The following is a 13380-nucleotide window of genomic DNA, read 5'->3' on the forward strand; positions in this document are numbered from 1 at the left end:
ACTTGGTGGCCTGGCCCCCTGCCAGAGAAAAGTGAGAAATTTCATTGCTTAGTAAAGGGAAAAGGGGGCTGGGGATTTAGCTCAGTGGCACAGTGCCTGCCTGGCAAGCGCAAGGTCGTGAGTTCGGTTCCTAGTATTGGAAAAAATAAATAAATAAATAAATAAATAAATAAAGGGGAAAATATTTGGAGGATCAAAGGTGACAAGGTGTACCACTAAGATGCTACGGGTGCTATTGACTGGGCCTCTGAAGCTGCTCCTCAGCACCGGTCTTTGGCATCATCTGCCACTCATCTGTGAAAATGTCTTCATTTCCGCATCTCCAGAAGATGTCACATAATTAGGGTTGACAGCAGGCTTACTTTATAATCCTAAATTAAAGCCTCTTTGTCGAACTTTGATTTTCCACTTAATCGCACAACCTTTCCTCACACACCTCTTCTGTTCTTCCTCCTGGGAGAAAGGGCTGCTCTCCTTCTGAAACTGTCCATTCATGTCTCTAACTCCTGCCGCAAACAGGGGAGGCCACAGAGCAAAACCACAGCGCGCTTTTCGGACAGTAACTAACATCATTCACTTGTTCTACGCTAAGCGCCATCAAATTGCCTCCAGTGAAATCACTTGTCGTGCTCGTAATCCATGAGACACTGGGCGCCAGGACAGCATCTCCGGACCCTCGTGGAGAACAGAAACGAAGTGCTAACCGCTCATCTCTGAATTAACCCGTGAGCCACAAAGGAGAGGATTTGTCTTATGGTTAAAAAATAGAAAAGAAGAAACTCCAGAAAACACTCCCATCTTCCTAAACATGCACACACCCATTTTATTTCTAGGAAGAAAAACCACAATTATAAAGAAAGCATCCCTAAAAACAGGGCATGCAGTAAAACAGCAGAGATCATCTTTGCTGATATGGATTAAAAATGGTAAGTGGTACCGAAAAAACCTTTCGATCACTGCGATGTGGAACAAGTGAGAAGTTTTAACTCAGTCCCCTTGTGCACCAGGGAGGGTGGGGAGGAGGATGGGGTGGGGCGGGGACAGGAGCTCACATGTATTGATACCTGCCCCACACGCACATGCTTGGTTCTTCCCACAGTCTCCTGGGGTCTGTCCTAGCACCACCTGCATTTCTGAAGTGGGGAAACTGAGGCTCACGGAAGTGAATACTCCTGCACCAGACTGCTCATCCATTAAGGCATGACCGGGACTGATGCTCAGGCCCACCAGGTACTCTCCCCTGTGCCGAGGATGAGCAGCTACAGTATGAATCCCCACAGGGAAATGAGGAAGGGAAGCGGGCAAAAGGAAGCCAAACTGGTAAGAAGATCGGCTCTTCCCTGGGAGTTCTGGGGAAGAACGGCCTCTTGGCCCCCTCTGCCTCCCTCAGGGGTTGGCTACTGTTGCCTCCCTCAGGGGTTGGCCCCCTCTGCCTCCCTCAGGGGTTGGCTCAGCGTAGGAACATGCTGGGAGTTCTGGATGAGGAGCTACGACTGTGCCTCTCTACTCTTATGATACAGCTGCATCCCAACACCTCCTGAACCTACACATAATGCAAAAGAAAGATGCTCACCCTGCTTAGAAACTACTCTAGCGGGGTACTCGTAGCTCACTAAGGGGCCAAAACATTTCATTTAAAAAAAAAAAAAAAAAACAAAAAAAAACAAAAAAAAACAAAACACTGCTAAAGGGAATGAAAGTATTGCTAAAGACAGGGGAATGCTTCTAAAGCAAAGGGTTCAAGAGCTAGACCAAGAGGTCAACTGGAAATAGTTTTCTTTGCAAGCTATCTCCTCTGCAGTTTCTCAGGGTGAGTATTTGGTATTTCTCTGATATATTATCCTATCTTAGTGGGAAGATAAAAGTCCTGGTAAAAGCAGGTGGTTTCCTGAGCAACCCTGATTCTGTATGTGTTTTTTGTTAGGTGGATTAAAAGTCCATAGCAAAAACAAACTGAAAGTCTGAAAAGAGTTTCTAAGCAGTGATCAGAAACTCAGTCCAACCCGTTTTTTGATGTTGCAGTGGTTGGTGGCAACATGGGGTCTAACGGGAGGTTTAGAGCTCAAATCACCAGCCCTAGGTATGAAACCCACTAAGCAGTGATCTTCCTCCCCTAAGGGGCTGCCAGGTCTGTCCTTGTCATAGCTCCTGCTCTGTGATAAGCTTCACTGTTAGGACATTTCATGTTTTAGAAAATGCTATGGACCTCTGTGTGGGGAAGTATTCTTTACACACTATGAAAACTACAGAAGGTAAGACAGTGACTTTTTCTTCTCAAGTCAAACCCACTTGAGGGCACGGTCTCAATTATTTCTGTAACCAGTGCTAAGAAGGATTCTACTCGGGGGACCTCAGGGATCTCGGTCACTACCTGGACCACTGTGTCTGTGCGTGGTGGGCAAGTTTGTGCCTGACCAGCAGCCAGAGACAATCACATTGATTTCAAGTCTTTGCATGCACGAGACATGCTGGGACAACCTTTCCAGCAGCAGGCAAATGCTCGTAAGACCCCTCACCACCTGTACGTTTAGCGCTTCCTTAAGCAAAGGACACACCTCCAATTTTGACTGTGAAATCTTCAGCCACCATGCAATTTCGGGCAGCAAGGTCTCTGTGGACAAACTTGTTGGCGTTGAGGTATGCCATGCCATCTGCAATCTCTCCGGCCATCTGGATCATCTTGCTGAGGCTTGGAGGTGCTAGGACTGGGTTATTCTGTTGGAGATTAAAAAACAATCACATGAGAAATTTTAGGGCTTTTCCCACCTTGAGTTCCTTTAGGGTTTGCAAATCTACTTTTATTTAATCTGAGCACTACAGGTCACTATGCTAAGAAATTTAGATTTGCTCAGAAGGAACGTATTATGATGGAGACCATGGCCTCTGCTTAGTGGTAAAGTCACGAGCCTGCCTCTGACTACATCACACAGGGTGACACCAATAGGAGTGACTTGGGTCCAGCATTTTCTACTTTGGATAGGGCAAAAAATTTCAAACAATTTTTTAAAAATTTTAAAATTTAAGGTAAAAAATTTTAAATGAAACAAACCAATTTTTGATATTAAAGACTCTCAGTTACACAGATCTCTATTAGTTCTTGTATTCTTTTCCTTTCCATATTCAAAATGCAGGTAAAAGGAAGACAAGTGCATTATAAAGGCAGTGTGGAGTTATTCCAATGTGTTTCCTAAATGGACCCTGCATGCTTTATTTCCCATGTAAGCACCATCAAATTTATCTTCTCCTTTTCCTTCTTCTTTCTTCTAAGACTCGAGGAGTAATTTCTTTACCTCAGATTAGCGTTTTCTGTGGGCACTGAGGACATCTAAAGTCCAGCTGAAGCTCACTGTGGTGGGACCAGCACAAAATAGTGCCCAGAAACATGGATAAGCATCCTCTCTCTGCAGAAGAGGGCAACATGCTGGCTCTGGAATGGAAAAGAGCCATCGCTACATGATAACAAATCTGTTTGGAAAAAAGATTTACATAAAATATATGCCCAAGGCTCTCAGTGCGAAAAAAGAATGCGAAAAACCAAGCATGACCTCATTGTTTAGATGCTAACTAGCTTTTGTGGTTACTGGTGTCATAGATTTTCTCGTGGATTTCTAGTTAGCAAAGCATCTCACGAAACATGCAAGACCATCTCACTCCGACAGCGCCTACCCAGCACCTTCCCAGCTCAGGCTCCTGCGTATAGGAAGAGCACGCCAAGGACTTTGGGGTGAGACTGCCTGGACTCTTCCCCACGCGCTCCACAGTGGTCCACTGCTGGGATGACCACTTGGTAGCTGGCCTGTAACCAGGGCTCAGTGGTTGTTGTCTCCTGCTCACTGAGAGGCTAAGTTTCCACTGAAAGCCAGATCTAGAAGCAGCCTAACAACCTCCAAGCACTTCTAGGTTGGTTCTCCACATCCCATGACACACACACAGTTGAATTCCAAAGAGGTTATCAAGACTGCCTCCAGTGACTTAAAGTACCCATCACCTGGTCACTTGGGGGAAGCAACATCATGTCAGCAGGGGAAGCCAAAAGCGCTACTGTCTTTCACACAGTGTTTAGGCTTCCTTTTCCCCCTAGAACCTAACATTCCTTTGAACACATTCGGGGCTTTAAATATACATGGTAAACGAGGAAATGTGATGATGAAGTGTGATGTTTAAATGCATGACAACTCAAGAACTGGAGCAGGAAATATAAGTGTGTACTAGGAAGTTGTAAAAAACAGAATCAACAAAAGGAATTTTATCTTACGTGTTGACAAGAGAGGGCTGATATTCTGTTAATTCAGGGTATTACACTACTGCCTTCTCTCAATTTAAGAGAACAGAAATCTTTAATTTGGTTAGAGCTACATAATACAAGCACTCACATGCACTTATACTTAACAAGGAACTTCAGCAAATCTTAACTGAAGCAAGGCACAGAGACTATAATGAAACTGCAAGATATGCACATATATTTTCATACTTGATGTGAATTAGAAAGAATTTAAATCTGACAAACCTATGGGTGAATTTTAAATGTGAAAAGGACTTCAGGAGTTATCTTGTCCAAAACATTACCCATGAGGAAACGGAGGTGCGGGACCTGCTGTGGCTGCTGAGGACACACGTGGCCAAGCGCAAAGCCAGCGCTAAGACTGCAAGCTCTGATATTTTATTCTGTGCCTGAACTGGGGAGTGAGGGAACCAGTGCTTCCTCCAGTGAGGCAGCTAATAAGTGTTCACCTGTTTGATCAAGCTTTTCTCCTTCATGGTGGCTCAAAGAACTAAAAACAGAACTAAAAGCTAAAAGAACTAAAAGCAGTAGGGCAGAGAAGGGATACGTGCAGAGGACCACAGCAGGAAAAGATAGGTGCTAGGTAGGTCACACCAGTCAGGAAGTCAGCAGAAGAGAAAGCGATGGCTGGGGAGGCAAGGCTTTGGGAAGGGGCAGCACAGGTATGGCGTGGTGGGAGCTAGGAGACTCTGATGAAGGAAATGCAGTCACAAAGGCACAGAGGTGCCCGTGTGGACAGGGAGGGGTCTGAGGAATGACGTGGGCCTGTCACAAGGACTAACACCTGCCTATCTTTGAGAAATCTTCTACCTAAGGGACCTATAGCCAAGTGTGGAAGGAAGAAAACCTCAAGGCTCAAAAGCACATCGACTAACACACACAACACGCTCCCACAGGGAAGTTCTAAAGGAGAAAGAACAGGCAGGGTAACAAAGTCAGTGAAAACCCAGACTGACCTCCATTTCCGGCCTCAGAGACCTGAGATAGCTCTTGAGATCCCCCCGAGTCATCAGTTCCATGATGACCAGTGTGGGCTGGCCCTGGGACACCACGCCCAGCAACCGTACCTGGGAGGAGGCAAACAGAGAAGGGTTCAGCAGGAGGGAGCTACCCACACTCTCTAGGACTGTCTTTGTGGGCCTGGAGCCGTGACAGCTGCTCCTCCGCGGATCGGGCCTGCAGGTAACGGTGTGGTAACGGGTAACCATCTAGAAGGCAGCAGACGAGATACCAGACCACAGGTGCGGCCACAGACACATCTGCGGAGCTCTGGGGAGCCTTTCTGCCTGTGCTGGATCTTGCCTATTTGGGGCCTTTCTCTCACCACATGGTGACAGTTGAACTCCTTCATCACGGAGGCCTCGTTGAGAAACTCGATCCTTTCCCGCATGCTTGCTGCCTCGTTCACTGTCTTGATGGCTACCCGGGTTTCAGGTTCGTCTTTCACCACGCCTTTGGCCACTCCTTCGTAGACCATCCCAAAGGAGCCTTGCCCCAGCTCCCGGCTCATGGTGATCTTCTCTCGAGCTACCTCCCACTCATCAGGAACGTACACTAGAAGAGAAATGGGGGTTGAGGCAGGGGTAGAGAAACAGCAGGGAGCTTTTGTGGGAACTCCCATCTAGAGAACAGAAGATGCCACAAGGGGAAAAAAACCGTCAGGGCTTGCTCCCAAGTGTCCCCACAGGTTAAGGGTTTGAGTAAGACTGCTTCAGTCAAGTATGGGTGTTCCAAATTGCCAAGGATTCCAAGGTGATTTGTGGATACTAACAGCATATAGGCAAGAGAGGGAGGAAAATAAACCCAGGACAGGTAGAAAACTGTGGTTCCTTCTTTTTTCACCAATTAATTTTTTAGGAGCAAATTAATTTTAGGAGAAAGAAAACCAAATGAGAAGGTCAAACAGAATTCTAGGTTTATCAGTGGATTAAATCTTTATCAGTGTATTAAAATGCAAATCATAAAAAGAGAGTAGCAGGAGGAGGAAGAGTTTTGATTCAGACCGGGAAAAGGTCAGACACATGACAGGTGGGAATGTCCCACATCTTTGGGGCACAGATCTCGTATAGAGGCAGCTCATCCCCAAGCAGGGATGCCAAGCACCTGAATGTGGCTAGTCCAACTGAAACACATTCTAAGTGAAAAATATACATGGGATTTTAAGGACTCAATAAAAACATCTTTGTCCAATAAGTTTTACCCTTATGCCATATTAAAACTGGTAACATTTTTGGATATATTGGGCTAAACAGCCCCCTGGACCTCTAATGAGATACAGAAGGGGTTAAGCTCCGGCACTGAGGGGAACTTGGCAGTGACCTCAGGACCTTGGCCTAGACTCTGTGACCTCAGGCCTGGCTCTGTGATGCACATGGTAAAGGCCTGGGGCTGAGTACGGTAAATACTGAGCCTGAACATGACTTCTGCTCCAGCTTCTGTTTCTGGTTAGATTTGATCTGGTGTGAGAAAACAACTAATTCTAGGTAGGAAGAATCGAAGAAAAGAAGACAAATGAAAGAAAGCAAAACCAAACAGTGACTCCAACCCACAGTGCTAATGGGTAGGGTGGAAATTCAAACAATTCTTATCTATAAGATCTGCAGGAAATTTCAGTTCGGACTATAACCTCCTTGTGCTGTGTGCTAAAGCGGTCCTGCAGAGGGCCACAGTGCGCACACGCTGCCTGGCAGGACGCAGCAGCTGGTCCTGGCTCGGCACCGGCGGTCCAGGAGGTGGGGCGCCTGCCTGCGTTCGCCTCGCGCGCTCAGAGCTGACTGTGGGCCTGTGGCACGCACACTGCCACTTTCCAATCCCCCGCGTGTCTACTGCTCACCTCTAAGTGACGTCTTAAAGGAAAGATGTTTAATACAAATTAGGTCGAGGAGACATCACCAATTTGTACCTTGAAGAGTGTGTAACGTGGCTAACGCTAAGCTTCAATTTTCTCTGGTACACATTTTGAACAGCACTGTATTTATGTGCTTAGGAATTTCTGAGCTGGAACTCTGCCTCTGCAGGGCTCAGGCAGTTTGTGTCCCTGATGAGAAGGCTGATGCTTGCTTAGGAGAGTACAGATGCAAGGAGCCAGGAAATATGGCTCTTCACAATACCCCTCAGCAAGCATAAAGAGTCACCGAGTCCATCTATCTCTGAGGATCCAGGCTGGCTCTTAATCAAAATTAACTGCATGGTGTGCTACAGAACATGCAGTTAAAACCAATCACATCCATTCTGTGGGAGGTCCCCGAAGTCCAATACCCTCAATCCTTTTCTCTAAATTCAACCCAACAGCTCTGATTTAACCAGCAGTCCTAAGCTCCACCAGCCAGCGAGGGTTTCGAGATGTGCACAATGTTATCAGCACTTTCCTGGAGGGGATTGTGAGTATACTCTGCAGAACATGACATGCAGATTAGCTGTGGGAGAGGAAAGTTTTTAAGCACCTTTGAACTGCAGTGTCATTTTGTTGCCCTTTGAGGAAAATGGTGATGTGGCACACTTCACAAAGCCCAATAAATTGAGTTTAAATGAGGTCAATGTTTCCACCTGTTGGCCTGGGTGGCAATAAGCTTCCTTCAGTTTTGTTCTAAGAAGAACTGGGGCAGATTATGAAAGCATTGGAAGGACACAGAGTGAATTCAGGCCACCCCTGGAGTCTGATTTGCCTCTATTCATGCTCTCTGGAAGCTTCCTGGCCACTTCACAGTCAACACCACACATCATCCACCTTTAGTTCTTCATGTCAAAGCAGAGTAGAATATCTGTATAATGTCAGACCACCCTTAGACAGCGGAACTAGCCCGCACTGTCCCTATCAATCCTATCATCTTGGAAGATCTCCCTAAAACTCACTTGATCCCTCCTTCCCCTTTCTCTCTCCCTGTGTCTCTCTCTCTCTCTCAGCTACTACTGAGTTGAGTGTGGTGGCATGTGCCTGTAACCATAGCTATTCCGGAGCCTGAGGAAGGAGAATCATTTGAGCCCAGGACCTGCAGGCTAGCTTAGGCAACACAGTGGGACTTTGTATCAAAGGCAAAAAAAGAAAAAAGCTATTATTTATACAAGCAATTCATACTCATCTTACGTTGGTTTTTTGTTTTGGTTTGTTTGGCAGTGTTAGAGACTGAACCCAGGGCTTCACGCCTGCCAGACAAGTGTTATACCATTCCTGGCATTGTCTTTTGCTCTTGTTTTTTTCTAAATAAAAACCTCCATAAAAATTACTATTATAAGTATGTGGTGTATTCTTCCAGGATGTTCTCTATACAGTACAGATACAGCTATGTATATAAGTGCATTGTGTGTGTGTGTGTGTGTGTGTGTGTGTGTGTGTGTATGCCTGCTAAAAAGACAAGTTTATGAAATCTTCCTTAAACAGGAAGCAGTCCTTATTATTCTGCACCTGATTCCCATTCAGAAGAAGCTGTTTTTGATCAGCTTTACTATAAACATAATTCAATTAGAAATGATTAAAGAAACCATAGTAAAGCTATACACATGTATACAGTGCTTTCAAATTACCAAAATATTTTCCTATGTTTTCTCATTTGATCAGGCTAACCAATTAGAAATAATCATGACTATGTCATGTCTCCCACACATCTCCCTTCTCTTCTCCTGAAGGCAGTACATGCTTTTTCCTAGGCACTTTCCCCCAGCACACTTGTTTACCCATTTGATGAACCGGCTCTGGCCCCTCCTGTGGGCCAGCTTCCCTGCCAGTCCAGGACCTCACAGCCCCTTTCTGCAGTGACTGCATCATCTGGTCAACCAGCCACAGCAGGAAGGACTGGGGATTGTGCTCTCACCCCGCGTGCCACTGCCTCCCCGTGTGACCCTGGCATGCCTGTGGTAGGCTTAAGGAAACCAGACCACGCACAGGGTGAGAGCTTCTAACAAAGTACAGGGTCTCGGTATGGGGGCACCCAATGACAACTCCCCCCAGCCCAACTTTCTTAAAATGTTTCGAATGAAGCACACAGGCAAGAGGAAAAAAGGGAAAGAAACACTGAGTACAATCCAGCTTTCAAGTCAAACCTTTCCAGCCATTTAAGTAATTGACCCTCATTACTGACTACCGAAGGGAATGTGAAGAAGGGAATGAGTCTTCTGACCCTAGCCAATAGAGAGTGACAGAGGAATTCCGAGATAACACAAAGCAGAGCAGCCATAAATGGCCAGAGAGGACTGGAACGCCATGACCCTCAAGCTGAAACCAACGGAAGAGGGAGGGCTGTTTTGTCAGCTGCGGCATAGCCTCTGACTGCATGCTCACAATTAGAACGTTTCTTTCATTCTGGAATACGATATCAAGCAATTAAATAAACTGATTACTGTGCTGGCCCCACTCATCTCTGAAGCCTGCTTTTCCTTGGGGCATCCCATACAGTCCCAGAATGTCTGATAAATTCACTAAACTGCTAAACATTTGGATTTTAAAAAACGTAGGAAATGTTATCAGTCGGACTCCAGGCCAAAGGTACCTCAGTGTAACAAGACTTCTTCCTCATTAGCAACAGCCCCGACAGACAGCTCCTGGGAAAACCCCCGCCCCTCCCGACCTCAGCCAGGGGCCTTACCATCCGCAGCACTGAAGTACTCCGGGTTCACAGAGGCGTACAACACTCCATTCCCCAGCCTGCTGTTGTTTCTGTCAAAAAAGATGAGATCAGGTTGAAAACCCCCATCCCCATATACCTCTGGATAGGCTTTCATCTTTATTACATCTGTTTTGTTTGCTCTGTTTCACAAATGTCTTCAAGACTCGTAAAGACAGAGTTCACTGCTACGGGAGCTCTTGTCTGGACTTCCCAATTCAGGCCTGGGTGGGCCAGCAGACATTTAAGGACATGTTTTTGGCTTCTTTGGTGGCCTCAGATTAGAGCTTTTAAAGAAACATTTGTTTCTTTGCTTCATTGGAAATAACAAGGCTTATTTGATCAAGAGGACTAAACCGGCACGCTTGGAAAAGCTCTGCCTGAGCCAGAAGCATCTGCACCAGCACGGCTAGGAAGGGGAAGATGGGAACTCAGAGAAAAATATTTTTGTCATTGCTGTTGTTGGTAAATCATTAGAAAATGTTCTCTTTTCCTGTGAAGAACGTTTGGCTAGAGAATCATGTTTTCTAGTCGGCACAATATTTCCTCAAAAAGATGACCTTTGTTTGGGTTCAGATTACTGAATCACCAGCCCATAAAAATAGTCTGAGCTCGGCCCAGGGCTTACCTCTTCCTGTGGAAGTACAGTACTATCACCAGCCCTCCCACGATCAACAGGATGGTGACCGGCAGAGCGATGATCAGATAGATGAAGCTTTCATATGTTGCTGCAGAAACAAGAGGAAATTATAGTGTCGCTAGGTGAAAAATCCGCTCATCTTTTTATATTCACTGGGAAGTATGAAAAAAAAAAAAACTCTGAAAACCCTTTTATCCTGCCCTAGGAATTCCTAAAGGTAAACGGCATCAGAAATAATACAGCAAATGAGGTGAATTATCAGAAAAAAGGTTAAATAAGTGCAGAGTGAGGTGTATACTTTTAAAGTGCAGCATATTTTGGTCTAATGAGCTCAAATGATGGACTGAAGGAAAATAATCTTTAAATGCAGTTTGATCACTCTTAATATTTTGGTGGCACACGCCTGCAATCCCAGCACTCGGAGGCTGAGGCAGGAGGATCACTGTGAGTTCGAGAGCAGCTTGGGTTACAAAGTAAGCACAAGGCCAGCCTGAACTGCATAGCGAGATCCTGTCTCAAAAAGCCAAAAAAAAAAAACAAAAAAAAAGACTGCTGAAATAAAATGAAAAGAGAGTCATACATATATAGTGCCATGCTAACTTTTACCTGTTTTATCACTGCAGAGACAATTTTACATGAGCACCCCCCTACACACTGGATGGCACCCTTGTCAATGCTGCTCTGAGTTTTACGCTTGTGAGACTGGGTGAAGCTGGAGAGCATAGAACTTGCTGAGGCACTTGTGACCTGCACTTGTGTGACACGACTGGGCACCAGCGATTCAGATCTACGCCCCTGAAAACTGTGCCGCATGAGGGAAATCAGTGAATTAACAGGTGGAGGAAAACGGACTACACACGGCAGGATGCAGAGGGAGGGGGAGCATGGAGTGGAGTCGAGGGATGATACTGCCGAAGGCAAAGTTCCTTTTGCCTGAGTACTGAAGGAGAAAGAAATGCTTCTCCGGCGTAAACAGCTTCCCCAGCAGAGGGATGGCTTAGATGTCTAAGCCTAGACGATCCTGGAAAGAAGTTAGGGCTGGCTGACAAGGGGCTTTTTCCAAGCTAAGTGGTTTCAACTCCATTCTATAGATTCAAAGGAGTCTGGGAAAGCTTTCAAAGCCAGTAATGAACTGGCCAAATTCATGCACAGGAGAAACGGCTATGCCGGGAGACAGACCGGGGGTGCCGGCCACTGCCAGGTCAAGGAGAGTTGAGCAGCACGCCACACCCCCGGGTGCAGTCTGTGTTACTGAGCTCCGACCTCAGGAAGAAATCATTGCTTCTGTTCTACAAACAAGGAAGATCACAGAGACGACCTGGCTTTCCCAGGTCACACGAGTAGCTGGCAAATCATGGCCCTAAAACGAAAGCCCAGCCTTCCGGGAGCTGGGGCTCATAACATCCCCGTGACACAAGCAACCGCGACGTTCTGAGCCGGGGCAGTGGTAGGGGCAATGGAGGTTGGCATCCTCAGATATTTAAGAAGCAGAATCCACAGACGGGTTGGAATGAAAAGTGAATGTCTGGAGAAGAGGAAGAGCAAAGCATCGCTATGCGATTCCTCATTTGGGTGGCCAGTGCAGTGGATCATGAGGCCGCTGAGCCAAGGAACCTCCTAAGGACGGAGAAAGTATCTGGAGTTTTGGTTTGTGCACAAGGAGCTTGAGGTACCCACTGGACACCCTACTTAGAAATGGACTTAGAACTTGGAACTCACTGAGGACCAAGTTACACGGATCCTAAGTCACCTGTCATTGATTATACTACCGTTAAAAACTATCATTATCTGTATTCCAGAGACTATTAAAGCTGCTTTCATTTTTAAAATTAAAGGCATTTTTATCAAATTAAATATATTTTATCTTCCAAAATGAAGGCAGGCTTCTGCATCCTCCAATTCCTGAAAATACTCACAAGGCAACAGGAAGCTAGTAGGCCTTTCTTTTTTCACCCTGAGGACTATTTCTTATATTTGCATCATTTATACTACTGGTCAGGTTGTGCTGTGTTCTTTTCAAGTTTCACATTTCAACAGGGACATGGAGAAACTGGAACACATCCAGAGAAGAAGAACAAAATGATTAAATGGCTAAAAAACTGGTCTGTGCGACTGGGCTACAAGAAAAGGCCAATAGACCTAAGAATATTTAATCTGCAAAAGAGAAGTCTGAAGGGTAATTTCACAGTATTCAAGAACACAAAGGGCTCCTAAAAACAGAGCAGGTGCCAGGGAGCTTCCAAAGCCTGCATCTCCTCCGAGGATTAAACAGCAGGAAATGAGACTAAACTGCAGCAGGAGTCTTGTCTGACATAAGGAAAAGCTTCCAGCAGCAAAGCCAGTGCGCAGTTTCAATTTCCCTGCGGTTGATGCCAACTTCTGTGGGAGAAGCTCCACAGGAGATGCTTGGATTCCCCAGGGGAACCTGTGCACTCACAGGGTTACAAATGGGACACAAAAGCAGAAAGGGACATGTCTCTCCCAAGAGAAGCCATGTTTGCTGAGCCCCAGAAGCAAAGGCTGCTCTTTCATAGGCCAGAGCCTGACACTGGAACCCCACCCCTAGGCTCTACTAGAGACAGTAGAGGGGAGGCTCAAAGGAGAGAAAGGAAGATACTGCTCTGGACAAGGTTACACTGCGTGTGTTCTGGAGGTGGAAAGTGGCGAAAGCCACTTTGGTTTGGGTAAGTATCCCCCAAAGGCCCATGTCATGAAGGCTTGGACCCCAGCCTGTGGCACTATTGGGAGTAGGGTCTGGCAGGACAAAATTAGGTGGGGGGTGTCATGGCTTGAAGGGGATGTTGGGGGCCTGGCCCCTTCCTGTCTATTTCCTGGTCACTGTGAGGTCAGCAGCTTTGCTC

General features: G+C 46.2%; 1 protein-coding gene across 2 annotated transcripts in view; it reads right to left on the minus strand.

The window, feature by feature from the left end:
• The window catches only part of Igf1r (insulin-like growth factor 1 receptor), a 281571-nt gene that overhangs the window by 14839 nt on the left and 253352 nt on the right, over positions 1–13380 (minus strand). For both annotated transcript variants that reach the window (XM_005381615.2, XM_013512515.1), the window contains 5 exons: positions 10508–10607; positions 9862–9932; positions 5607–5836; positions 5239–5349; positions 2556–2715 (listed from right to left, as the gene is read on the minus strand). In XM_005381615.2, the coding sequence (XP_005381672.1) occupies positions 2556–2715; positions 5239–5349; positions 5607–5836; positions 9862–9932; positions 10508–10607 (672 nt within the window). The remainder of the gene's footprint in view (positions 1–2555; positions 2716–5238; positions 5350–5606; positions 5837–9861; positions 9933–10507; positions 10608–13380) is intronic.

This window comes from Chinchilla lanigera, unplaced genomic scaffold, assembly GCF_000276665.1.
Source record: "Chinchilla lanigera isolate Chin_1 unplaced genomic scaffold, ChiLan1.0 scaffold00015, whole genome shotgun sequence".
NCBI lineage: Eukaryota > Metazoa > Chordata > Mammalia > Rodentia > Chinchillidae > Chinchilla > Chinchilla lanigera.